We start from the raw sequence: 27998 nt of genomic DNA, 5'->3' as shown, positions 1-27998 counted from the left end.
TTCAATATAAAACGTTTGCTGGAAATGTTTAAACGTCTTTATATATGCTTTGGTGAAAAAACTTTATTGGGGCCTAGTTTTTTTCCACATGGCTGGCTTAAATTTGCCTAGAAACAGTTTCCTTAGGCTTTCCACTGTTTAGACATGAGTGGGAGGGGCCTAATTTAGCGCTTTATTGCGCAGTAACTTTTACAGACTGAGACATCCAGCTTTACTCCAGGAGTCCCCTGAATGTTATAGGACCTCTCTAAAGGGCTCTTAGGCTTTCCAAAGTCGTTTGTTTGGGAAGGTAGGGCCACAGCAGAGCTGTGGCAGTTGTTGTGACTGTTAAACGTCTATATCGTTTTTTTTATCCGTTTTTTGAACTAAGGGGTTAATCATCCATTTGCAAGTGGGTGCAATGCTCTGTTAGCTTATTATACACACTGTAAAAATTTCGTTTGATTTACTGCTTTTTTCACTATTTTTCAAAATCTGACCTTTTTTATTTACAGTACCGTTTTTTAAAGGCACAGTACCGTTTTTATTTTTTGCTTGTTAACTTGATTTAAAGTGTTTTCCAAGCTTGCTGGTCTCATTGCTAGTCTGTTTAAACATGCCTGACATAGAGGAAACTCCTTGTTCATTATGTTTAGAAGCCATGGTGGAACCCCCTCTTAGAATGTGTACCAAATGTACTGATTTCACTTTAAGTAATAAAGACCATGTTCTGTCTTTAAAAAATGTATCACCAGAGGAATCTGACGAGGGGGAAGTTATGCCGACTAACTCGCCCCACGTGTCAGACCCTTTGACTACCGCTCAAGGGACTCACGCTCAAATGGCGCCAAGTATATCTAGTGCGCAAATGGCGTTTACTTTACAAGACATGGCGGCAGTCATGGATAATACACTGTCAGCGGTATTATCCAGACTACCTGGGTTACGAGGAAAGCGAGATAGCTCTGGAGTAAGAAGAAATACAGAGCATACTGACGCTTTAGTAGCTATGTCTGATACTCCCTCACAATATGCAGAAGCTGAGGAAGGAGAGCTTCTTTCTGTGGGTGATGTTTCTGACTCAGGGAAGAGGATTCAACCTGATTCTGATATGTCAACATTTAAATTTAAGCTTGAACACCTCCGCGTATTGCTCAGGGAGGTTTTAACTGCTCTGAATGACTGTGATACAATTGCAGTGCCAGAAAAATTGTGTAGATTGGATAAATACTATGCAGTGCCGGTGTGCACTGATGTTTTTCCAATACCTAAAAGGTTTACAGAAATTATTACTAAGGAATGGGATAGACCAGGTGTGCCGTTCTCTCCCCCTCCTATTTTTAAGAAAATGTTTCCGATAGATGCCACCACATGGGACTTATGGCAGACAGTCCCTAAGGTGGAGGGAGCAGTTTCTACCCTAGCTAAGCGTACCACTATCCCTGTCGAGGACAGTTGTGCTTTCTCAGATCCAATGGATAAAAAGTTAGAGGGTTACCTTAAGAAAATGTTTATTCAACAAGGTTTTATTCTACAGCCCCTTGCATGCATTGCCCCAGTCACTGCTGCTGCGGCTTTCTGGTTTGAGTCTCTGGAAGAGGCTTTACAGGTAGAGACTCCATTGGATGACATACTTGACAAGCTTAGAGCACTTAAGCTAGCCAATTCTTTTGTTTCTGACGCCATTGTTCATTTGACTAAACTAACAGCTAAGAATTCTGGTTTTGCTATTCAGGCGCGCAGGGCGCTATGGCTTAAATCATGGTCAGCTGACGTTACTTCAAAGTCTAAGCTGCTTAACATTCCCTTCAAGGGGCAAACCCTATTCGGGCCTGGTTTGAAGGAGATCATTTCTGATATCACTGCAGGAAAAGGTCATGCCCTTCCACAGGATAGGTCCAAATCAAGGGCCAAACAGACTAATTTTCGTGCCTTTCGAAACTTCGAGGCGAGTACGGCATCAACTTCCTCTAATGCAAAACAAGAGGGAACTTTTGCCCAGTCCAAGCCGGTCTGGAGACCTAACCGAACCTGGAACAAAGGTAAGCAGGCCAAAAAGCCTGCTGCTGCTTCTAAGACAGCATGAAGGATCGTCCCCCTATCCGGTAACGGATCTAGTAGGGGGCAGGCTTTCGCTCTTCGCCCAGGCTTGGGCAAGAGATGTCCAGGATCCCTGGGCGTTGGAAATTGTATCCCAGGGATATCTTCTGGACTTCAGAGCTTCCCCTCCAAAAGGGAGATTTCACCTTTCACAATTATCTGCAAACCAGATAAAGAGAGAGGCATTCTTACACTGTGTTCAAGACCTCCTAGTTATGGGAGTGATCCATCCAGTTCCAAAGGAGGAACAGGGACAGGGATTTTACTCAAATCTGTTTGTGGTTCCCAAAAAAGAGGGAACCTTCAGACCAATTTTAGATCTTAAGATCTTAAATTCCTCAGAGTCCCATCATTCAAGATGGAGACTATTCGTACCATCCTACCTATGATCCAGGAGGGTCAATACATGACTACAGTGGATTTAAAGGATGCTTATCTTCACATTCCGATACACAAAGATCATCATCGGTATCTCAGGTTTGCCTTCCTGAACAGGCATTACCAGTTTGTAGCTCTTCCCTTTGGGTTAGCTACAGCTCCAAGAATCTTTACAAAGGTTCTGGGGTCACTTCTGGCGGTTCTAAGACCGCGGGGCATAGCAGTGGCCCCTTATTTAGACGACATTCTGATACAGGCGTCAAATTTCCAAATTGCCAAGTCTCATACGGACATAGTTCTGGCATTTCTGAGGTCGCATGGGTGGAAGGTGAATGAAGAAAAGAGTTCTCTATCCCCTCTCACAAGAGTTTCCTTTCTGGGAACTCTAATAGATTCTGTAGAAATGAGGATTTATCTGACAGAGTCCAGGTTATCAAAACTTCTAAATTCCTGCCGTGTTCTTTATTCCACTTCTCGCCCTTCGGTGGCTCAGTGTATGGAAGTAATCGGCTTAATGGTAGCGGCAATGGACATAGTGCCGTTTGCACGCCTACATCTCAGACCGCTGCAACTCTGCATGCTCAGTCAGTGGAATGGGGATTACACAGATTTGTCCCCTCTACTAAATCTGGATCAAGAGACCAGGGATTCTCTTCTCTGGTGGCTATCTCGGGTCCATCTGTCCAAAGGTATGACTTTTCGCAGGGCAGATTGGACAAATGTAATGACAGATGCCAGCCTTCTAGGCTGGGGGGGCAGTCTGTAACTCCCTAAAGGCTCAGGGATCGTGGACACAGGAGGAGACACTCCTTCCAATAAACATTCTGGAGCTAAGAGTGATATTCAATGCTCTTCAGGCTTGGCCTCAGCTAGCGACAATGAGGTTCATCAGATTTCAGTCGGACAACATCACGACTGTGGCTTACATCAACCATCAAGGGGGAACAAGGAGTTCCCTAGCGATGTTAGAAGTCTCAAAGATAATTCGCTGGGCAGAGATTCACTCTTGCCACCTATCAGCTATCCATATCCCAGGCGTGGAGAACTGGGAGGCGGATTTTCTAAGTCGTCAGACTTTTCATCCAGGGGAGTGGGAACTCCATCCGGAGGTGTTTGCACAATTGATTCATCGTTGGGGCAAACCAGAACTGGATCTCATGGCGTCTCACCCGAACGCCAAGCTTCCTTTTTTACGGATCCAGGTCCAGGGATCCCAAGGCGACGTGGATAGATGCTCTAGCAGCACCTTGGTCTTTCAACCTGGCTTATGTGTTTCCACCAATTCCTCTGCTACCTCATTTGATTGCCAAAATCAAGCAGGAGAGAGCATCGGTGATCTTGATAGCGCCTGCGTGGCCACGCAGGACTTGGTATGCAGATCTGGTGGGCATGTCATCCTTTCCACCATGGACTCTGCCGCTGAGACAGGACCTTCTACTTCAGGGTCCTTTCAACCATTCAAATCTAATTTCTCTGAGACTGACTGCCTGGAGATTGAACGCTTGATTTTATCAAAGCGTGGCTTCTCCGAATCAGTTATTGATACCTTAACTCAGGCACGAAAGCCTGTCACCAGGAAAATCTATCATAAGATATGGCGTAAATATCTTTATTGGTGTGAATCCAAGGGTTACTCATGGAGTAAAGTCAGGATTCCCAGGATATTATCTTTTCTCCAAGAAGGATTGGAAAAAGGATTGTCAGCTAGTTCCTTAAAGGGACAGATTTCTGCTCTGTCTATTCTTTTGCACAAGCGTCTGGCGGATGTTCCAGACGTTCAGGCATTTTGTCAGGCTTTAGTTAGAATCAAGCCTGTGTTTAAACCTGTTGCTCTGCCATGGAGTTTAAATTTGGTTCTTAAAGTTCTTCAAGGGATTCCGTTTGAACCTCTTCATTCCATAGATATCAAACTTTTATCTTGGAAAGTTCTATTATTGGTAGCTATTTCCTCGGCTCGTAGAGTTTCAGAGTTATCTGCCTTACAATGTTATTCCCCTTATCTGATCTTCCATGCAGATAAGGTAGTTTTGCGTACCAAACCAGGGTTTTTACCTAAGGTGGTATCTAATAAGAATATCAATCAGGAGATTGTTGTTCTGTCATTGTGTCCTAATCCTTCTTCAAAGAAGGAACGTCTATTACACAATCTTGACGTGGTTCATGCTTTAAAGTATTATTTACAAGCTACTAAAGATTTTCGTCAAACATCTGCTTTGTTTGTTGTCTACTCTGGACAGAGGAGAGGCCAAAAGGCTTCGGCAACTTCTCTTTCGTTTTGGCTAAGAAGTATAATACGCTTAGCTTATGAGACTGCTGGCCAGCAGCCTCCTGAACGGATTACAGCTCATTCTACTAGAGCTGTGGCTTCCACATGGGCCTTTAAAAATGAGGCTTCTGTTGAACAGATTTGCAAGGCGGCGACTTGGTCTTCGCTTCATACCTTTTCAAAATTCTATAAATTTGATACTTTTGCTTCTTCTGGGCTATTTTTGGGAGAAAGGTTTTATAGGCAGTGGTACCTTCCGTTTAAGTACCTGCCTTGTCCCTCCCTTCATCCGTGTACTTTAGCTTTGGTATTGGTATCCCACAAGTAATGGATGATCCATGGACTGGATACACCTTACAAGAGAAAACATAATTTATGCTTACCTGATAAATTTATTTCTCTTGTGGTGTATCCAGTCCACGGCCCGCCCTGTCATTTTAAGGCAGGTATTTCTTAACTTTAAACTACAGTCACCACTGCACCCTATGGTTTCTCCTTTCTCGTCTTCGGTCGAATGACTGGATATGGCAGTTAGGGGAGGAGCTATATAGACAGCTCTGCTGTGGGTGATCCTCTTGCAACTTCCTGTTGGGAAGGAGAATATCTCACAAGTAATGGATGATCCGTGGACTGGATAAACCACAAGAGAAATACATTTATCAGGTAAGCATAAATGATGTTATTTCTTCACTAAACAATGTTTAAGACACAGTAAATCCGCTTTTTTATTTGCAGCGTTACCTGTCTCTGGCCGCCTCCGTGTAAAAAAAAATACTGATTCTGAATTTGATTGACATACGGTGCATCCAATAGCGGATGCACCATACACCCTATGTATTTGATCTTCAGCACGCTCTCGCACTGTTCCTTTGAGGACTCTGATTAACAATGTACACTGCGCAAGTGCAGTTGTCAGACAAGCCGATATCAGCCTCATGTAAACAATGAATCTTTTCTTACATTATCGATTCACTGTTTACTGTTGGCATCTCTGCTGACATGTGCTCATTCTTCTGTCATACCCCTAGCCCAAACGAGCAAGTTTTATTGAAAATAAAATAGTGTGATTTTTGTACTACTTTTGACTTACTATATACGATAGCCACCCTCAAATGCTTGTTTGGGCTAGGGGTATGACAGAAGAATGAGCACATGTCAGCATAGACGCCAACAGTAAACAGTGAATCGATAATGTAAGAAAAGATTCACTGTTTACATGAGGCTGCTAATCGGCTTGTCTGACAACTGCACTTGCGCAGTGTACATTGTTAATTCAGAGTCCTCAAAGGAACAGTGCGAGAGTGTGCTGAAGATCAAATACATAGGGCGTATGGTGCATCCGCTATTGGATGCACCGTATGTCAATCAAATTCAGAATCAGTATTTTTTTTTTTACACAGAGGCAGCCAGAGACAGGTAACGCTGCAAATAAAAAAGCGTATTTACTCTGTCTTAAACATTGTTTAGTGAAGAAATAAAAGTACACAAGGTATATTTGTAATGAAAGCTTTAGAAAATAGCTTTGTCATTATAGTGAATTTACCATCACTTTGTCTGCACTGCTTTTTACATAAAATGGAAATCCCCCAATTTTTTTTAAAATAAATTACAGGAAAAGGGGTATGTCAATACAGACCTGTACTTCTGTGGTCTTCTGTCTAATAGCTTCCTCCTTTTCTCTGATATCTTGCTCCAAGGCATACTTTTCTCTGGGGATAATGGAAACAAGGAAATAAGACTCCTGATAATGCATCACAGTATACATCACTGCTATAGGTTAGTCTAACTTTTATTGTTCACTTTTGTTTTTACATGTTTTTTTTTTTCTTCATTCTCTCTCACCTTTTCTTAGGACTTACATGTCCCCTCGCAGCTAGAAGTTATGTACTAGTTATTTTCACAATTTACCAAAGAAACTTGTTGTTACTGTATAATGGTGTGACTATAAAGGGATATCCCTTTAACCCCTTAAAGACCAGTGCTGTAATCTATATGATGCTAGTTGTTAAGCCCTTAAGGATCAGAGTCGAACCCTGTAGGACGCTGCTGTCCTGGGCCTCTCTCTGCCGCAATCTCACTAAAAGTAGCGAGATTGCTCTACTTCTGCATACCCCACGAGTTGGGCAGTTTAGAAATAGATGGGCAGGAAGGGCGGGACCACTATGCTACGGGGAAAAAACCCTCAGAGCAGTAGGGAGGGGGAAAGAGGGAGATCATGCTGAGGAGGTGGGATAAGAAGGTGGGAAATCGTTCTGGGAGGAGGGTAAATGAGGTGGGGGGTAGCTTTTCTACAGAAAAAAAGATGGGTGTTTTTTTTTTCAATTTTACTAAATTATGTTGGCAATTTTGGGAAAACTGGGTACTGGCAGATAGCTGCCAGTACCTAAGATGATGGTAATAAGTTAGAGGTGGGAGGCTTTTTGGGAGGGATCAGGGAGGTGGGAAGGTAAGAGGATAATCCTACACTGATAATTATTATAATAATAAAAAAATTAAACAAAAGACAGGCAGACTGCCTGCCAGTACTTAAGATGGGGGTAACCATTGGGGGGTGGGAGAGGGAAGAGAGCTGTTTGAGAGGTAGCAGGGAGGGATCAGGGGGTGAGAAGTATCAGGTGTGAGGCTGATCTCTACACTAAAGCTAAAATTAACCCCTTCACTGTTGGGAATAAGTGTGGTGCACAGTTGCAATTGGTGGCCTTCTAATTACCAAAAAGCAATGGCAAAGCCATATATGGCTGCTATCTCTAAACAAAGGGGATCACAGAGAAGCTTTTACAACCATTTGTGCCATGATTGTACAAGCTCAGTGTGAAACCTAAAGTTTGTGAAATAAAAAAAATTATTTGATCGCATTTGGCGGTAAAATTGTAGCATGAAATATACCAAAATGGGCCTAGATCAATACGTTGGGTTGTTATATATATATATATATATATATAAATATTAATTTAAAAAAAAAAAATTAAATTTAAGCTTACCTGATAAATTATTATTTCTTGACACGGTGAGTCCACGGATCAGGAGGAGACAGCAAAGCTGTTAAATATCACCGCCCTTCCCTCCAACCCCAGTCATTCGACCGAAGTAAAAGGAGAGAAAGGAAGCAACAAGGTGCAGAGGTGCCTGAGGTTTATAACACGACAAAAACCTGTCTTAAAAAACAGGCCGGGCCATGGACTCACCGTTTCAATAAATAAATAAATTTATCAGGTAAGCATAAATTTTGTTTTCTTTCTAATGACACGGTGAGTCCCCGGATCATCTAATTAATATTGGGAATCAATACCCAAGCTAGAGTACACAGATAATAAGGGAGGGACAAGACAGGGACCCTTAATAGAAGGCACCACTGCTTGAAGAACCTGTCTCCCAAAAGGTATCAAATTTATAGAATTTTGAAAAAGTGTGAAGAGGACCCTTGCAAATCTGTTCCACAGAAGCTTTATTTTTGAATGCCCAGGAAGAGGAAATAGCCCTCGTAGAATGAGCAGTGACCCTCTCAGGAGGCTGCTGTCCAGCAGTTTCATAGGCCAAGCAAATAATCTCTTTCCTTGTGGCTGAAGAGTAAGTAGCCGTAGCTTTCTGCCCCTTACGTTTTTCAGAGAAAACCACAAACATAGCAGAAGACTGGCGAAAATCCTTAGTCGCCTGTAAAAAGAATTTTTAACGCACGCACCACGTCTAGGTTGTGCAGCAGACGTTCCTTATGAGAAGATGGGTTAGGAAATAAGGAAGGAACAACAATCTCCTGATTAATGTTCCAATCCGAAACTACTTTAGAGAGAAACCCTAACTCAGTACGCAAAACTACCTTATCCGAATGAAAAATAAGGTAAGGAGACTCATACTGTAATGCAGAGAGCTCTGAAACTCTACGAACAGATGAAATAACAACAAGAAACAAAACCTTCCAAGAGAACTATTTATTATCTAAGGAATGCATAGGCTCAAATGGAGCCTGCTGAAGAACTTTAAGAACAAGGTTAAGACTCTAGGGAGGAGTAAACGGTTTAAACACAGGCCTGATTCTGACCAAGGCCTGACAGAACGATTGCACATCTGGTACATCCGCCAGACGTTTATGTAAAATAGACAAGGAAGATATTTGACCTTTCAAAGAACTTGCCGATAAACCCTTTTCCAAACCCTCTTGCAGAAAAGACAGAATTATAGGAATTCGAACTCTACTCCAAGAGTAGCTTCTGGATTCACACCAATGCAGATATTTACGCCATATCTTGTAGTAAATCTTCCTGGTAACAGGCTTATGAGCCTGTATCATGGTCTCATGACCGACTCAGAAAAACCACGCTTAGATAAAATTAAGCTTTCAATCTCCAAGCAGTCAGCTTCAGAGAAACTAGATTTGGGTGAAGGAAGGGCCCTTGAAGTAGAAGGTCCTTCTTCAGTGGAAGTCTCCAAGGAGGGAGAGATGACAAGTCCACTAGGTCTGCATACCAGATCCTGTAAGGCAACACCAGTGCAATGACGATCACTGACACCCTCTTCAGTTTGATTGGAGCAATGACCCAAGGAAGGAGAGCGAACGGAAGAAATAGGTATGCGAGATGCCATAAGATCCAGTTCCGGCTGTCCCCATTTGAGAATCAAGCTGGAAAACACTTCCGGGTGGAGTTCCCACTCCCCCGGTTGAAAGGTCTGCCTGCTCAGAAAATCCGCTTCCCAATTGTCCACTCCTGGAATGTGGATCGCAGATAGACAGCAGTTGTGGGTCTCTGCCAACTGAATAATCTTGGCTACCTCTGTCATGGGCAAGGAACTCGTTCCCCCCTGATGGTTGATGTAAGCCACTGAAGTAATGTTGTCCGATTGGAATCTGATAAACCGGGCTGAAGCTAACTTAGGCCAGGCCAGAAGAGCATTGAAGATTGCCCTCAGCTCCAGAATGTTTATGGGGAGAACAGACTCCTCCCGAGTCCATGTCCACTGAGCTGGCGTCCGTTGTCACAATCACCCAGGTGGGTCTGAGGAAGCAGGTTCCCTGGGAGAGATGATCCTGAGACAACCACCAAAGAAATCCCTTGTCTCCTGATCCAGATGTAATCGTGGAGACAGATTTGCATAATCCCCATTCCACTGCCTGAGCATGCATAACTGCAGAGGTGTGAGGTGGAAACAGGCAAAAGGAATGATGTCCATGACAGCTACCATCAGACCAATCACCTCCATACATTGAGCCACTGACGGCCGAGGAGAGGACTGAAGCGTCAGACAAGAATCGAACATCTTTGATTATCTGACCTCTGTCAGAAATATTTTTATCGAGAGGGAATCTATTATGGTTCCCAAGAACACTACCTTTGTAGCTGGAATTAAAGTGAAGGTAAACTTTGATGAATGAAAGTCCGTTTTTTAAAAAACTATTAAAAACAGGGGCACTTTCATTCATCAAAGTTTAGAAAGCAGCCGTTTTGATTAAAAACTTACCTTTTTTTTCTTTTCACAGGCAGAGCAGCTTCCCCCACCCGGAGATCCTCTCTTCACATGTCAGCAATGACTAATCCAGCTTCCTCCAATCACGGCTTGCCCCCCAGGGGATTCATTGCCTGACACAATGCTGTGATTGGAGAAAGCTGGATTAGTCATTGATGACGTGTGAAGAGAGGATCTCCTGGTGGGGGAAGCTGCTCTGGCTGTGACAAAAACAAAGGTAAGTTTTTAATCCAAACGGCTGCTTTATAAATTTTGATGAATGAAAGTGCCCCTGTTTTTAATAGTATTTTTTTAAAAAAACGTTTTTTTATTCATCAAAGTTTACCTTCACTTTAAGGAACTATTTCCGTGAGAGCGCAGGAAGGATAACAACATCTCTGTGTGGGAGTTTGCTTGTTGAAAGGATGGTGTCTGAACCAGAATGTCATCCAGATAAGGTGCCACTGCAATGCCCCGCAACTGGAGCACCGCCAACAGGAATCCCAGGAATTTGAAAAAATTCTGGGAGCTGTGGCAAGGCCGAATGGAAGAGCCACAAACTGGAAGTGTTTGTCTAGAAAAGCAAACCTCTGAAACTTGTGATGATCAATGTGGATGGGAACATACAGGTACGTGTCCTTTAAATCTACTGTTATAAATTGACCCTCTTGAACCAAGGGAAGAATGGAACGAATAGTTTCCATCTTGAAGGACGCTACTCTGAGGAACTTGTTTAGACTTTTGAGATCTAGAATTGGTCTGAAAGTTCACTCTTTTTTGGGAACCACAAACAGATTGGAGTAAAATCCTAGACTCTGTTCATGCATTGGAACCAGAACTATCACTCCCAGGCCGGAAAGGTCGTGAACACAGTGTAAGAATGCATCTCTTTTTATCTGGTCTACAGATCTTGAGAGCAGAAACCTGCCCCTGGGAGGAAAGGCTTTGAACTCTAGTTTGTATCCCTGGGACACTATGTCCACCACCCAGGGATCCTGAACATCCCGAACCCAAGCCTGAGCAAAGAAGGAAGATCTGCTCCCAACAAGATCTGGTACCGGATCGGGGGCAGACCCTTCATGCTGACTGAGTCATTAGCGGGTTTCTTAGATCGCTTCCCTTGTTCCACAACTGGTTGGACCTCCAGGAAGGCTTGGACTGTTCCTGCTTTGTAGCGGGAGAGGAAGGCTTACCTTGAAGTTTCGAAAGGAACGGAAATTACTCTGATGTCCCTTCTGCTTATTCCTGTTATCCTGAGGGAGGAAATGACCCTTTCCTCCCGTAATGTCGGAAATAATCTCAGCCAAGCCTGGCCCAAACAAGGTCTTACCCTTGTAGGGAATCACTAAAAGCTTAGACAACACATCCGCAGACCAGGATTTCAACCATAAGGCACTGCGGGCAAGTACGGCAAACCAGAAATTTTTGCTCCTAGCTTAATAACCTGTAGGGAAGCATCCGTAATAAAAGAATTGGCCAACTTAAGGGCCTTGATCCTATCCTGGATCTCATCAAGGGGAGTATCTGTCTGAATAGAATTAGACATGGCATCAAACCAGTATGCTACTGCACTAGTGACGGTAGCAATACACACCGCAGGTTGCCATTGTAAACCCTGGTGAACATACATCTTTTTGAGCAATCCCTTCAACTTCTTATCCATAGGATCCTTAAAGGAACAACTATGCTCTATGGGAATAGTGGTCCTCTTAGCTAAAGTGTAAATTACCCCTTCCACCTTGGGGACTGGCTGCCAAGACTCCTTGATAGAGTCAGCAATAGGAAATATCTTTTTAAAAATAGGGGATGGAGAAAAAGGAATACCCCGTCTCTCCCATTCCTTAGCAATAATCTCTGTAGCCCTATCTGGTACAGGGAAAACCTCCACCATGGAAGGTACATCAAAATACTTGTTTAGCTTGCTAGACTTCTTAGGATTGACTACGACCGTAGTGTCGGAGTTGTCCAAGGTAGCCAAAACCTCCTTAAGTAACAAACGGAGGGGAACCAGCTAAAACCTGAAGGATACAATTTCATCATCAGAAGAAGGAATTACACTGTCTGAGTCTGAGATTTCCCCTCAGATGCTACAGAAGTATCCTCCTCAGATTTCTGGGAGGGAACATTCGGAATAGCCATGACTGTGTCAGAAACCTTACTCACTGATTCTTTACATTTCCTTTTACACTTTCCCTGCAGCATGGGAAAAGCAAACAACGCATCAGATACTGCAGAAGACATGAGGGTAGCGAAGTCTTGCAAAGTAACTCCAGGCAGAGCTTGAGAGGAAGCGCAGGGCACTGCATGTCTGGACGATAGCATTTGGGACACTTGAGGAGAAAGATGCGGCATATCTTGAACATTGTCAGAAGACTCCTGTACAGCATCCGCCTTACACAATGTTGGCTCAGAAAAAAAGTCTATGCCTGTAATTTAAAGTTCTCTCAATACATGAGAAACAGAAAGGGATAGTTTGCATCAAAACAAAGAACAAGAAACATTTTGCATGGCCTCTTGGTCCATCTTTACTCACAATGGATCAATTTAGAATAAATAAACTGATAATTTAGGTTGAAATTAACACACCAAAAAAACGTTACTGTCTCTTTAAATGTTAAAACGTAATTTTTTTTATTTTTGCTGGCAAAAATAAATCAACTGTGACAAATACTAGTCCGGACAATCTCTACACCTCAGCTTAGCTTTGCTGAGGAGCCAACCTTCCTTGCTACTACCGGAGTGTATATTCTCTTTAAGTCAAATCTGAGGCTGCTCTCCCGCTTCACCGTAGTACAGCGTAGAAGACTGCAATACCACTGTCTCCCCTCCGGAACACAGGAAGTGAACGGGAAAAGGCAACAGAAACTTGCCGCCTCAGCTAGCTCCACCCATCGTGGGCATATCAAAAAATTAACCTCCCGGTCGGCAAAATGTCTCTAAAATAACGCCGCCGGGAGTAAGTGAAACACACACCACACATTGAGCCACATATCCTCGTCCCCAGTGCCTGCCATTACTCCCATCCATAACATAATCCCCTAATTTCATAGGAGAATGTCTATTGTATCCCATAATAAAATTAAAGTGCCAAAGTTTTCCTGTATATGTCCCAGAAAAAATAAATTCAACACCTTCAGAAATCTGTCAGGCAGCAAGGCAGCTAACTAGGTTTGAGAGGCATGTTCCCTCACATGGACCTGTGGAAGAAAACATAATTTATGTAAGAACTTACCTGATAAATTCATTTCTTTCATATTGGCAAGAGTCCATGAGCTAGTGACATATGGGATATACAATCCTACCAGGAGGGGCAAAGTTTCCCAAACCTCATAATGCCTATAAATACACCCCTCACCACACCCACAATTCAGTTTAACAAATAGCCAAAAAGTGGGGTGATAAAGAAAGGAGTAAAAAGCATCAACAAAGAAATTTGGAAATAATTGTGCTTTATACAAAAAAATCATAACCACCATAAAAAAAGGGGTGGGCCTCATGGACTCTTGCCAATATGAAAGAAATGAATTTATCAGATAAATTCTTACAGTTTTCTTTCATATAATTGGTAAGAGTGCATGAGCTAGTGACGTATGCGATAGCAATACCCAAGATGTGGAACTCCACGCAAGTGTCACTAGAGAGGGAGGGATAAAATAAAAACAGCCATTTTCCGCTGAAAAAATTAATCCACAACCCAAAATATAAGTTAATTCTCATAAATGCGAGGAAAAAAACTTAAATCAAAATCAGAAAAATCAAACAAACAGCTGCCTGAAGAACTTTTCTACCAAAAACTGCTTCCGAAGAAGCAAAAACATCAAAATGGTAGAATTTAGTAAATGTATGCAAAGAAGACCAAGTAGCGGCTTTGCAAATCTGATCAACTGAAGCTTCATTCTTAAAATCCCAGGAAGTGGAAACTGTAGACTGAGCTGTAATTCTCTGAGGCGGGGCTTGACCCGGCTCCAAATAGGCTTGATAAATCAAAAGTTTTAACCACGTGGCCAAGGAAACGGCAGAAGCCTTCTGACCTTTCATGGAACCAGAAAAGATAACAAATAGACTAGAAGTCTTCCTGAAATCTTTATTAGCTTCAACATAATATTTCAAAGCTCTCACCACATCCAAAGAATGTAAAGATCTTTTCAAAGAATTCTTAGGATTAGGACACAAGGAAGGAACAACAATTTCTCTATTAATGTTGTTAGAATTTACAACCTTAGGTAAGAATTTAAATGAAGTCGGCAAAACTGCCTTATCCTGATGAAAAATTAGAAAAGGAGATTCACAAGAGAGCGGATAATTCAGAAACTCTTCTAGCAGAAGAGATGGCCAAAAGAAAACACTTTCCAAGAAAGTAGTTTAATGTCAAAAGAATGCATAGGCTAAAACGGAAAAGCCTGTAAAGCCTTCAAAACTAAATTAAGACTCAAAGGAGGAGAGACTGATTTAATGACAGGCATGATACGAACCAAAGCCTGCACAAAACAATGAATATCAGGAAGTTTAGCAATCTTTCTGTGAAATAAAACAGTAAGAGCAGAGATCTGTCCTTGCAGACAAACTGTTATCCAAAACATCCTGAAGAAACTAAGATTCTAGGAATTCTAAAAGAATGCCAACAGAATTTATGAGAACACCATGAAATGTAAGTCTTCCAAACTCAATAATTAATCTTTCTTGAAACAGATTTACAAGCCTGCAACATAGTATTAATCAGAGAAACCTCTATGACTAAACACTAGGTGTTCAATTTCCATACCTTCAAATTTAATGATTTGAGATCCTGATGGAAAAACGGACCTTGAGATAGGTCTGGCCTTAATGGAAGTGGCCAAGGTTGAAAACTGGACATCCGAACAAGATCTGCATACCAAAACCTATGAGGCCATGCTGGAGCCACCACCAGCAGCACAAACGATTGCTCCATGATGATTTTGGAGATCACTCTTGGAAGAAGAACTATAGGCAGGAAAATATAAGCAGGTTGATAACACCAAGGAAGTGTCAATGCATCCACTGCTTCCGCCTGAGGATCCCTGGACCTGGACAGGTACCTGGGAAGTTTCTTGTTTAGATGAGATGGCATCAGATCTATTTCTGGAAGCCCCCACATCTGAACAACTTGAGAAAACACATCTGGGTGGAGAGACCATTCTCCGGGATGTAAAGTCTGACGACTGAGGTAATCCGCTTCCCAATTGTCTATACCTGGGATATGAACCGCAGAAATTAGACAGGAGCTGGATTCCGCCCAAACAAGTATCCGAGATACCTCTTTCATAGCTTGAGGACTGTGAGTCCCACCCTTATGATTGACATATGCCACAGTTGTGATATTGTCTGTCTAAAAACAAATGAACGATTCTCTCTTCAACAGAGGCCAAAACTGAAGAGCCCTGAGAATCGCACAGAGTTCCAAAATATTGATTGGTAATCTCGCCTCTTGAGATTTCCAAACCCCTTGTGCTGTCAGAGATCCCCAAACAGCTCCCCAACCTGAAAGACTCGCATCTGTTGTGATCACAGTCCAGGTTGGACGAACGAAAGAGGCCCCTAGAATTATACGATGGTGATCTAACCACCAAGTCAGAGAAAGTCAAACACTGGGATTTAAGGATATTAATTGTGATAGCCTTGTATAATCCCTGCACCATTGGTTCAGCATACAAAGCTGGAGAGGTCTCATATGAAAACGAGCAAAGGGGATCGTGTCCGATGCTGCAGTCATGAAACCTAAAACTTCCATGCACATAGCCACTGAAGGGAATGACAGACTGAAGGTTCCGACATTAATTCAGTATTTATGTATTTGTTGTGGCATGCTTCATTTTTTATTATTATGGTTATTGTTAGCTTGCATTCCATCCCCACATTACATTTATTCCTTTAGAAGTACTTTGGGAACAGGAATGAAATGTCCTATCATTTCTATCTTGAATGTCATTGGGAATATTGTCGGAGTCTGGGTTATCCCATCATTATACTATCTAAACCAATTTATACAGTATCCCTGATGTTATTCAAATATGGAATGAATCTATTACATCATGTAACTGTTTGAATACTTTACATATACATGAATATGCCCTTGTAATTAGGATTTTGTTGAATTTTGGTTATGGTAGCATCATGATTTTTGTAAATCTTTGAAAATTTAAAATTCAAAATTTAAAATTAATAGTTTTGAAAATTTAAGGATATGAAAATTTTAAGATTTACATATGTTGATTTATTGAGGTTATATGCAAAAGTTTGTAACAAATGATTGTTTTTTCTTTCTATCTTGCAAATTATTGTTTTCTTATGTTTTTATTTTTAATTTGCAATCGGATTTTTAATGTGTGTTACATTTTTTCTTAACACCTTGGTAGTGCATTTTTTATGTTGAAACTCACCCCTATGGGAGTGTCAGATCTTTCAGTACTTTGATTGGTCATTACTTTCCTTAAAGGTGCACTACACAGGTGGGGAGCTATCCTATGATTAAGTGCTGCATAGCACGAAACATGTCAGGACTCCACTCTCCCCTCCATTGATGTATTTGGCGTTGTGCTGTGCTGTTTGCATTCATTATTTTTAAACTTTTGAAATAAATTTTGTTTTTATACCCCACAATTTGGGAGTGCTGCTGCTTCTTTTCACTATTGCTTCTCTGGAGTTGGCTCTATTCTCACATTGCTGGCACCCCGCCACCAGTGCACCATTAGTTAGCGGAATCTATTTCCTTGGATTGGGCTACAGTGTCACACCTCCTGGGCTGTAGCTACTTCATCCGCCCCTACATTCTCCGACAGACTGCAACCAATTTCAAACATCTCTTGTCTGTTAGAGACAAAATCATGGACACTGAATCTATCTGGAAACCTAAAACGGTTACCCTTGTCTGAGGAATCAAAGAACTTTTTGGTAAATTGATCCTCCAACCATGTTTTTGGAAGAAACAACACTACACTGCAGAATGTAAATACTGAGCGAGTACCAAGATATCGTCCAAATAAGGAAACACCGCAATACCCCGCTCTCTGATTACAGAGAGTAGGGCACCTAGAACCTTTGAAAAGATTCTTGGAGCTGTCGCTAGGCCAAAAGGAAGAGCAACAAATTGGTAATGCTTGTCTAGAAAAGAGAATCTCAAGAACTGATAGTGATCTGGATGAATCGGAATATGAAGATATGCATCCTGCAAATCTATTGTGGACATATAATGCCCGTGCTGAACAAAAGGCAGAATATAGTCCTTATAGTCACTATTTTGAAAGTTGGTACTCTTACATATCGATTAAAAATCTTTAGGTCCAAAACTGGTCTAAATGAATTTTCTTTCTTTGGGACAATGAATAAATTTGAATAAAATCCCAGACCCTGTTCCTGAAATGAAATAGGCATGATTACCCCTGATAACTCCAGGTCTGAAACACACTTCAGGAAAGCCTGAGCCTTTACTGGGTTTGCTGGAATGTGTGAGAGAAAAAAATCTTCTCACAGGCGGTCTTACTCTGAATCCTATTCGGTACCCCTGAGAGACAATACTCTGAATCCAATGATTTTGGACCGAATTGATCCAATTATCTTTGAAAAATTTTAATCTGCTCCCTACCAGCTGAGATGGAATGAGGGCCGCACCTTCATGCTGACTTGGGGGCTTGCTTTGATCGCTTAAATGGCTTGGATTTATTCCAATTTGAAGAAGGCTTTCAATTGGGAACAGATTCCTTGGGGGAAGGATTAGAGTTTTTGTTCCTTATTTTGTTGAAAGAAACGAGAACGGTTAGAAGCTTTAGATTTACCCTTAGGTCTTTTATCCTGAGGCAAAAAACTCCCTTCCCCCAGTGACAGTTGAAATTATTGAATCCAACTGAGAACCAAATAATTTATTACCTTGGAAAGAAAGAGATAGCAATCTGGACTTAGAAGTCATATCAGCATTCAAAGATTTGAGCCACAAAGCTCTTCTAGCTAAAATAGCTAAAGACATAGATTAACATCAATTTTGATAATAACAAAAATGGCATCACAAATAAAATTATTAGCATGTTGAATCAACTTAACAATGCTAGACAAATCATGATCCGATACTTGTTGCGCTAAAGTTTCCAACCAAAAAGTTGAAGCAGCTGCAACATCAGCCAAAGAAATTGCAGGCCTAAGAAGATGACCTGAATATAAATAAGCTTTCCTTAGATAAGATTCAAGTTTCCTATCTAAAGTATCTTTAAAAGAAATACTATCTTCTGTAGGAATAGTAGTACGTTTAGCAAGAGTAGAGATAGCCCCATCAACTTTGGGGAACTTTTCCCAAAACTCCAATCTAACTGCTGGCAAAGGATACAATTTTTTAAACCTTAAAGAAGGAATAAAAGAAGTACCAGGCCTATTCCATTCTTTAGAAATCATATCAGAAATAGCATCAGGAACTGGAAAAACATCTGGAATAACCACCGGAGGTTTATAAACAGAATTTAAATGTTTGCTAGTTTTAATATCAAGAGGACTAGTTTCCTCCATATCTAATGTAATCAACACTTCTTTTAACAAAGAACGAATATACTCCATTTTAAAAAAAACATAATTTATGCTTACCTGATAAATTTATTTCTCTTGTAGTGTAGTCAGTCCACGGGTCTGCCATTACTTATGGGATTATATCTCTCCCCAACAGGAAGTTGCAAGAGGATCACCCAAGCAGAGCTGCTATATAGCTCCTCCCCTCACATGTCATATCCAGTCATTCGACCGAAACAAGACGAGAAAGGAGAAACCATAGGGTGCAGTGGTGACTGGAGTTTAATTAAAATTTAGGTCTTCCTTAAAAGACAGGGCGGGCCGTGGACTGACTACACTACAAGAGAAATAAATTTATCAGGTAAGCATAAATTATGTTTTCTCTTGTTAAGTGTAGTCAGTCCACGGGTCATCCATTACTTATGGGATACCAATACCAAAGCTAAAGTACATGGATGATGGGAGGGACAAGGCAGGAACTTTAAACGGCAGGAACTTTAAACGGAAGGAACCACTGCCTGAAGCACCTTTCTCCCAAAAATAGCCTCCGAAGAAGCAAAAGTGTCAAATTTGTAAAATTTTGAAAAAAGTGTGAAGTGAAGACCAAGTTGCAGCCTTGCAAATCTGTTCAACAGAGGCCTCATTTTTAAAGGCCCAGGTGGAAGCCACAGCTCTAGTAGAATGAGCTGTAATCCTTTCAGGAGGCTGCTTTCCAGCAGTCTCATAGGCTAAACGTATTATGCTACGAAGCCAAAAGGAGAGAGAGGTAGCCAAAGCCTTTTGACCTCTCCTCTGTCCAGAGTAAACGACAAACAGGGAAGAAGTTTGACGAAATTCTTTAGTTGCCTGTAAATAGAACTTCAGGGCACGGACTACGTCCAGATTATGCAAAAGTTGTTCCTTCTTTGAAGAAGGGTTAGGACATAATGATGGAACAACAATCTCTTGATTGATATTCCTGTTAGAAACCACCTTAGGTAAAAACCCAGGTTTAGTACGCAGAACTACCTTGTCTGAATGGAAAATCAGATAAGGAGAATCACAGTGTAGGGCAGATAACTCAGAGACTCTTCGAGCCGAGGAAATAGCCATCAAAAACAGAACTTTCCGAGATAACAGCTTAATATCAATGGAATGGAGGGGTTCAAACGGAACACCTTGAAGAACTTTAAGAACCAAGTTTAAGCTCCACGGCGGAGCAACAGTCTTAAACACAGGCTTAATCCTAGCCAAAGCCTGACAAAAAGCCTGAACGTCTGGAACATCTGCCAGACGTTTGTGTAACAGAATAGACAGAGCAGAAATCTGTCCCTTTAATGAACTAGCAGATAAACCCTTTTCTAAACCCTCTTGTAGAAAGGACAAAATCCTAGGAATCCTAACTTTACTCCATGAGTAACTCTTGGATTCACACCAATATAAGTATTTATGCCATATTTTATGGTAAATTTTTCTGGTAACAGGTTTCCGAGCCTGTATTAAGGTATCAATAACTGACTCCGAGAAGCCACGCTTTGATAGAATCAAGCGTTCAATCTCCATGCAGTCAGCCTCAGAGAAATTAGATCTGGATGGTTGAAAGGACCCTGAATTAGAAGGTCCTGTCTCAGAGGTAAAGACCATGGTGGACAGGACGACATGCCCACTAGATCTGCATACCAGGTCCTGCGTGGCCACGCAGGTGCTATCAGAATCACCGATGCTCTCTCTTTGATCTTGGCAATCAGCCGAGGAAGCAGCGGAAATGGTGGAAACACATAAGCCATGTTGAAACCCCAAGGGTCTGCTAGAGCATCTATCAGCGCCGCTCCCGGGTCCCTGGACCTGGATCCGTAGCAAGGAAGTTTGGCATTCTGTCGAGAAGCCATGAGATCCAGTTCCGGTTTGCCCCAACGATGAATTAGTTGAGCAAAGACCTCCAGATGAAGTTCCCACTCCCCCGGATGAAAAGTCTGACGACTTAGGAAGTCCGCCTCCCAGTTCTCCACGCCTGGGATATAGATCGCCGACAGGTGGCAAGAGTTGGACTCTGCCCAGCGAATTATCTTTGATACTTCCAACATCGCTAGGGAACTCCTGGTTCCCCCTTGATGGTTGATGTAAGCCACAGTCGTGATATTGTCCGACTGAAATCTGATGAACCTCAGTGTTGCCAACTGAGGCCAAGCTAGAAGAGCATTGAATATCGCTCTTAATTCCAGAATATTTATTGGGAGGAGTTTCTCCTCCTGAGTCCACGATCCCTGAGCCTTCAGGGAGTTCCAGACTGCTCCCCAGCCTAGAAGGCTGGTGTCTGTTGTTACAATCGTCCAATCTGGCCTGCGAAAGGTCATCCCTTTGGACAGATGGAGTCGAGAAAGCCACCAGAGAAGAGAATCCCTGGTCTCTTGATCCAGATTTATTAGAGGGGACAAATCTGAGTAATCCCCATTCCACTGACTGAGCATGCATAATTGCAGCGGTCTGAGATGCAGGCGCGCAAATGGTACTATGTCCATTGCTGCTACCATTAAGCCGATTACTTCCATGCACTGGGCTACTGACGAGTGTGGAATGGAATGAAGGGCACGGCAAGCATTTAGAAGTTTTGATAACCTGGCCTCTGTCAGGTAAATTTTCCAAGAAGGGAACCCTTGTGAGTGGTAATAGAGAACTCTTTTCAACGTTCACCTTCCACCCATGCGACCTCAGAAATGCCAGAACTATCTCTGTATGAGACTTGGCAGTTTGAAAACTTGACGCTTGTATCAGAATGTCGTCTAGGTACGGAGCCACCGCTATGCCTCGCGGTCTTAGTACCGCCAGAAGTGAGCCCAGAACCTTTGTAAAGATTCTTGGGGCCGTAGCTAACCCGAAGGGAAGAGCTACAAACTGGTAATGCCTGTCTAGGAAGGCAAATCTTAGATACCGATAATGATCCTTGTGAATCGGTATGTGAAGGTAGGCATCCTTTAAGTCCACTGTGGTCATGTACTGACCCTCTTGGATCATGGGTAGGATGGTTCGAATAGTTTCCATTTTGAATGATGGAACTCTTAGGAACTTGTTTAGGATCTTTAAGTCCAAGATTGGTCTGAAGGTTCCCTCTTTCTTGGGAACCACAAACAGATTTGAATAAAATCCTTGCCCTTGTTCCGACCGCGGAACTGGGTGGATCACCCCCATTAATAAGAGGTCTTGTACACAGCGTAGAAACGCCTCTTTCTTTATTTGGTTTGCTGATAACCTTGAAAGATGAAATCTCCCTTGTGGAGGAGAAGCTTTGAAGTCCAGAAGATATCCCTGAGATATGATCTCCAACGCCCAGGGATCCTGGACATCTCTTGCCCAAGCTTGGGCAAAGAGAGAAAGTCTGCCCCCCACTAGATCCATTTCCGGACAGGGGGCCCTTACTTCATGCTGTCTTAGGGGCAGCAGCAGGTTTTCTGGCCTGCTTGCCCTTGTTCCAAGACTGGTTGCCTTTCCAACCCTGTCTGTAACGAGTAGCAGTCCCTTCCTGTTTTGGGGCGGAGGAAGTTGATGCTGCTCCTGCCTTGAAATTACGAAAGGCACGAAAATTAGACTGTTTGGCCTTTGATTTGGCCCTGTCCTGAGGAAGGGAGTGACCCTTACCTCCAGTAATGTCAGCAATAATTTCTTTCAAGCCGGGCCCGAATAAGGTTTGCCCTTTGAAAGGAATATTAAGCCATTTAGATTTAGAAGTTACATCTGCTGACCAGGATTTAAGCCATAGCGCTCTGCGCGCCTGGATGGCGAATCCGGAGTTCTTAGCCGTTAGTTTGGTTAAATGCACCACGGCATCCGAAACAAATGCATTATCTATCTTAAGGGCTTTAAGCTTGTTCATAATCTCATCCAATGGAGCTGTGCGAATAGCCTCTTCCAGAGACTCAAACCAGAATGCCGCCGCAGCAGTGACGGGCGCAATGCATGCAAGGGGCTGTAATATAAAACCTTGTTGAACAAACATTTTCTTAAGGTAACCTTCTAATTTTTTATCCATTGGATCTGAGAAAGCACAACTATCCTCCACTGGGATAGTGGTACGCTTGGCTAAAGTAGAAACTGCTCCCTCCACCTTAGGGACCGTCTGCCATAAGTCTCGTGTGGTGGCGTCTATTGGGAACATTTTTCTAAATATCGGAGGAGGGGAAAAAGGCACACCGGGTCTATCCCACTCCTTGCTAATAATCTCTGTAAGCCTTTTAGGTATAGGAAAAACGTCAGTACACACCGGTACCGCATAGTATTTATCCAGCCTACTTAATTTCTCTGGGATTGCCACCGTGTCGCAATCATTCAGAGCCGCTAACACCTCCCCTAGCAATACACGGAGGTTCTCAAGCTTAAATTTAAAATTTGAAATTTCTGAATCCGGTCTCCCCGGATCAGATCCGTCACCCACAGAATGAAGCTCTCCGTCCTCATGTTCTGCAAATTGTGACGCAGTATCGGACATGGCTCTCGTGTCATCGGCGCGCTCTGTCCTAAACCCAGAGCTATCGCGCTTGCCTCTTAACTCAGGCAAATTAGATAATACTTCTTTCATAACATTAGCCATATCATGCAAAGTGATTTGTAAGGGCCTTGATGTACTTGGCGCCACAATCTCACGCACCTCCTGAGCGGGAGGCGAAGGTACTGACACGTGAGGAGAGTTAGACGGCATAACTTCCCCCTCGATGTCTGGTGATAATTTCTTTACCGGTAAAGACTGACTATTATTTAAAGTAACATCAATGCAATTGGTACACAAATTTCTATTGGGCTCCACATTGGCTTTTAAACATAATGAACAAGTAGATTCATCTGTATCAGACATGTTTAACAGACTAGCAATGAAGGCTAGCAAGCTTGGAAAAAAACTGTCAGTGAATTTACAAGCAATATGAAAAAACGCAGCAGCGCTTTTAAAACACAAAAAAACTGTCACAGTTGAAATAACAATGAACTAATTCAGTTATAGCCAACAATTTTAACAATAAATGTATGAATTTAGCAGAGGATTGCACCCACTAGCAAACGGATGATTAACCTCTCAATACCCACAACCGGATAATCAATTTTAGATTTAACGTTTTTCTCACAGTCAAACACACTGTCACAGGTCTGCTGTGACTGATTACCTCCCTCAAAATTGAATTTTGAAGACCCCTGAGCTCTCTGGAGACGTCCTGGATCAAGGAGGAAAAGGCAGGAAGACTGTGCTAGAATTTTATCTGCGCAACAAGGCGCTAACAAAGGCCCCTCCCACTCATATTACAACAGTGGGAGACCTGTTACAACGGTTTCTATGCAGAAATAAACGTTAGCCATGTGGAAAAAAATCATGCCCAAAAAGATTTATCACCAAAGTACCTCACAAAACGAATAACATGCCAGTAAACGTTTTAAAAACAACTTTTCCAGTGTTATGTAAAGTTATCACTAAGCCTGCTACCAGTCGCTTCTACTGCAGTTACATTTATTTCAGTATTAATAGTATTTTCTCAGTCAAATTCTAGTCCCTAGAAAATAACTCAACTGCGCATACATTTAACAGCCTGATACCAGTCGCTACTACTGCATTAAAGGCTGTACTTACATCATATGGGTAACGGCAGTGTTTTCTTAGTCAATTCCATTCCTAGAAAATATTATACTGCACATACCTCATTTGCGGAGGACCCCGCATGCTATTCCCCTTTCTGAAGTTACCCCTCCTCAGAATGTGCGAGAACAGCCAGTGGATCTTAGTTACGTCTGCTAAGATCATAGAAAGTGCATGCAGATCTTCTTCTTCTAAATACTGCCTGAGAGAAAAAACAGCACACTCCGGTGCCATTTTAAAATAACAAACTTTTGATTGAAGAATTAAGTAAAAAACTCCTGTCTCCTCTCACAACCTCCTTTGTTGAGACTTGCAAGAGAATGACTGGATATGACATGTGAGGGGAGGAGCTATATAGCAGCTCTGCTTGGGTGATCCTCTTGCAACTTCCTGTTGGGGAGAGATATAATCCCATAAGTAATGGATGACTCGTGGACTGACTACACTTAACAAGAGAAATAAGAGGATTTGTCAGTGTCAATATCTGAGGCAGGATCTTCTGAATCAGATAGATCCTCATCAGAGAAGGATAATTCAGTATGTTGCTGGTCATTTGAAATTTCATCAACCTTATGAGAAGTTTTTAAAAACCTTTTACATTTATTAGAAGGTGGAATAGCAGACAAAGCCTTCTGAATTCTTTTAAATTTACAGGTATATCTTGTGCATTAGATGTTGAGGGAACAGCAACAGGTAATGAACTACTACTAATGGATACATTCTCTGCATGTAAAAGTTTATCATGACAACTATTACAAACCACAACTGAAGGTAGAACCTCCACAAGTTTACAACAAATGCACTTAGCTTCGGTAGAACTGTTATCAGGCCGCAGGGTTCCAACTGTGATTTCTGAGACAGGATCAGATTGAGACATCTTGCAAATGTAAGAGAAAAAAACAACATATAAAGCAAAATTATCTATTTCCTTTTATGGCAGTTTCAGGAATGGGAAAAAATGCAAACAGCATAGCCCTCTGACATAGGAAAAAAGGGACGAGCCAAATAGGAATGGGGTCTTAAATAATGAAAATATTTGGCACCAAGAATGACTCACAACAAACAGAAAATATTTTTTGTTGCCAAAAACGTCCGGAAACGACACACTCGCGTCATAGATGACACAACCTTGTGAAGGACTCAGCGTCAACTAAGACGCCGGAAATGACGAATTTGCGTCAACGAACGTAATTTTGCGTCAAAAAAATCTTGCGCCAAGAATGACACAATAAACCTTGGCATTTTGTGCCCTCGCAAGCCTAATTCTGCCCGCGAATTTAAAAGACAGTCAATTGAAAGAGAGACTATACCCTAGATAAGAAATAATTTTTCCTAAAAAAAAGCATTTCTCAGATATGAAACTGGCAGTTTGCAAAAGGAAATATACTGAAAACCTGATTAATGGCAAATATAAGTACAATACATATATTTAGAAATTTATATAAATACATAAAGTGCCAAACCATAGCTGAGAGTGTCTCAAGTAATGAAAATATACTTACCAAAAGACACCCATCCACATATAGCAGATAGCCAAACCAGTACTGAAACGGTTATCAGTAGAGGTAATGGAATATGAGAGTATATCGTCGATCTGAAAAGGGAGGTAGGAGATGAATCTCTACGACCGATAACAGAGAACCTATGAAATAGATTCCCCGTGAGGAAAACCATTGCATTAAATAGGTTATACTCCCTTCACATGCGGAAACAGGCTTCAAAATGCCGAGAAGCGCATATCAACGTAGAAATCTTAGCACAAACTTACTCCAAAGGAGGCAAAGTTTGTAAAACTGGATTGTGGGTGTGGTGAGGGGTGTATTTATAGGCATTTTGAGGTTTGGGAAACTTTGCCCCTCCTGGTAGGATTGGATATCCCATACGTCACTAGCTCATGGACTCTTGCCAATTATATGAAAGAAATAGCAATATTTGACCTTTCGCTTGTGCTTAGCAGTGTGAGGTAAAGTACTAATGGCTGCAGACACCGCCGTTTGCAACTGCGCAGTAAAGTCTGCAGGTAAAAGGCCTCCTCCAGATGGAGGATCAGGCATGCTATGGGAAACTGCATGTGTATTAGAAGATGAAAGCAGGGTGCACACCTAACGGGACGGGGACCCCTCGGAGGTGGAAGGCTCAGTGGTATCAAACATGTTAACTTTTTTTGACATAATCACTTTTTCTAGGCATGTGGAACATAATTGAGAGGGCGGGTATACCTCGGCCTCTTCACAATATAAACAAGCATTAGTCTTAGGTATAGAGGGAGTACCCTCTAAAACATAAGAGTCCTCCATAGCTATGGGCTATGTCTTAATATAACAATATCGAACGTTATAAAAAATATAAAAAACGGCACCTTTATACCCCCAATGGCTAGGGCACTCACCACCTCCTATGACCCAGGCACACCGAGTAAACCGCTTCTCTCCGATAACCAGCACAGTCATAGTGTAGGAAGTGAATCTACGACCACAGCCGGTCACATGGAGCGCAACCTAGGACTGCCTCCACTAAGGAAAAGTGTGCCAAGCTCGTATGTTCCAACCTCAGCCTATGAGTCTCACGTTACTGTCACTTTAAATTTTAAAGCGTAACTTTTTTATTTTTTGCAGTAAGTAACTAAATAGTGTTATGCAAGTACTCCTGACAACCTCTACACCTCAGCTTAGCTTTGCTGATGTGCCTACCTGCCCTGCTGACACCGGAGAGTATTTCTCTAGTAAAGGATCCGGAACTCGACTTGCAGTATAATGAACTGCTGTCCGGTCTTAAAAGCGCAGTATTAAAACTTATTATGAGCTTTCCTGTCTGAGACTGTTATCTGCACCCTCCGGTCACAGTGAATGAAGGGGAAAATGGCGCGCATCAGCAAACTGCTGCCTCAGTTAGCCCCGCCCATCGTGAGCGTCTAAAAAATGAACCTCCTGGTTGGCATACTTTAAAGTCAAGCCGCCGGGAGAAGTGAAACCACATAAAATTAGCCTTTTTTGTATTAATCCTCAGCCCCAGCGCCTACCATAACCATACTGCCATTATATGTTCCCCTAAACATATAGGAGAAAATAGTGTGTCCCTTAGTGAATAAAGTGCCCACTTTTTCCGGTTTACCCAGAAAAATAAAGTCAGCACTTACCTCATAAATCTGCCAGGCAGCTCACTAGGGTCTCCCTCACATGGACCTGTGGAAAAAGAGATAAAGACTGAGTAATCTTACTCAGGCTTTCAGTATTAGGGCAGCATTAAAAGGACACTGAACACAATTTTTTTCTTTGGTGATTCAGATAGAGCATGAAATTTTAAGCAAATTTCTAATATACTCCTATTATCAAATTTTCTAGATGCCGGCCCATTTTTAGTGAACAACCTGGGTTGTTCTTGCTGATTGGTGGATAAATTCATCCACCAATAAGAAAGTGCTGTCCAGAGTCTGAAAAAAAAAAAAAAAAAAAGTCTATGCCTTCTTTTTCAAATAAAGATAGCAAGAGAACGAAGAAAACATGAAAATAGGAGTAAATTAGAAAGTTGCTTAAAATTGCATGCTCTATCTCAGCGGTCGCCAACCAGTGGTCCATGGACCAATGGTGGTCCACGAGAAGATGTTGGTGGTCCTTGACGCCATCAAGCAGAAATTAATCTCCTCTGATGGTGTCACCCCCTGGCTGGACATCAGTGACAACCGACGGAGGAGTTAAATTGCAATCTCCCTATGCACGTTGTGTAGTACTGCACAACTTGCGTAGA

At 42.1% G+C, this 27998-nt stretch overlaps 1 protein-coding gene across 1 annotated transcript in view; it reads right to left on the bottom strand.

The window, feature by feature from the left end:
* EPS15L1 (epidermal growth factor receptor pathway substrate 15 like 1) overlaps positions 1–27998 on the bottom strand; it is a 732190-nt gene that overhangs the window by 435622 nt on the left and 268570 nt on the right. The window contains exon 14 of the mRNA XM_053700047.1: positions 6360–6432. Coding sequence (XP_053556022.1) covers positions 6360–6432 — 73 coding nt within the window. The remainder of the gene's footprint in view (positions 1–6359; positions 6433–27998) is intronic.

The sequence above is a fragment of the Bombina bombina genome, chromosome 2 (genome assembly GCF_027579735.1).
Source record: "Bombina bombina isolate aBomBom1 chromosome 2, aBomBom1.pri, whole genome shotgun sequence".
Taxonomy (NCBI): domain Eukaryota; kingdom Metazoa; phylum Chordata; class Amphibia; order Anura; family Bombinatoridae; genus Bombina; species Bombina bombina.
This window is presented reverse-complemented; position numbering and strand designations above follow the sequence as displayed.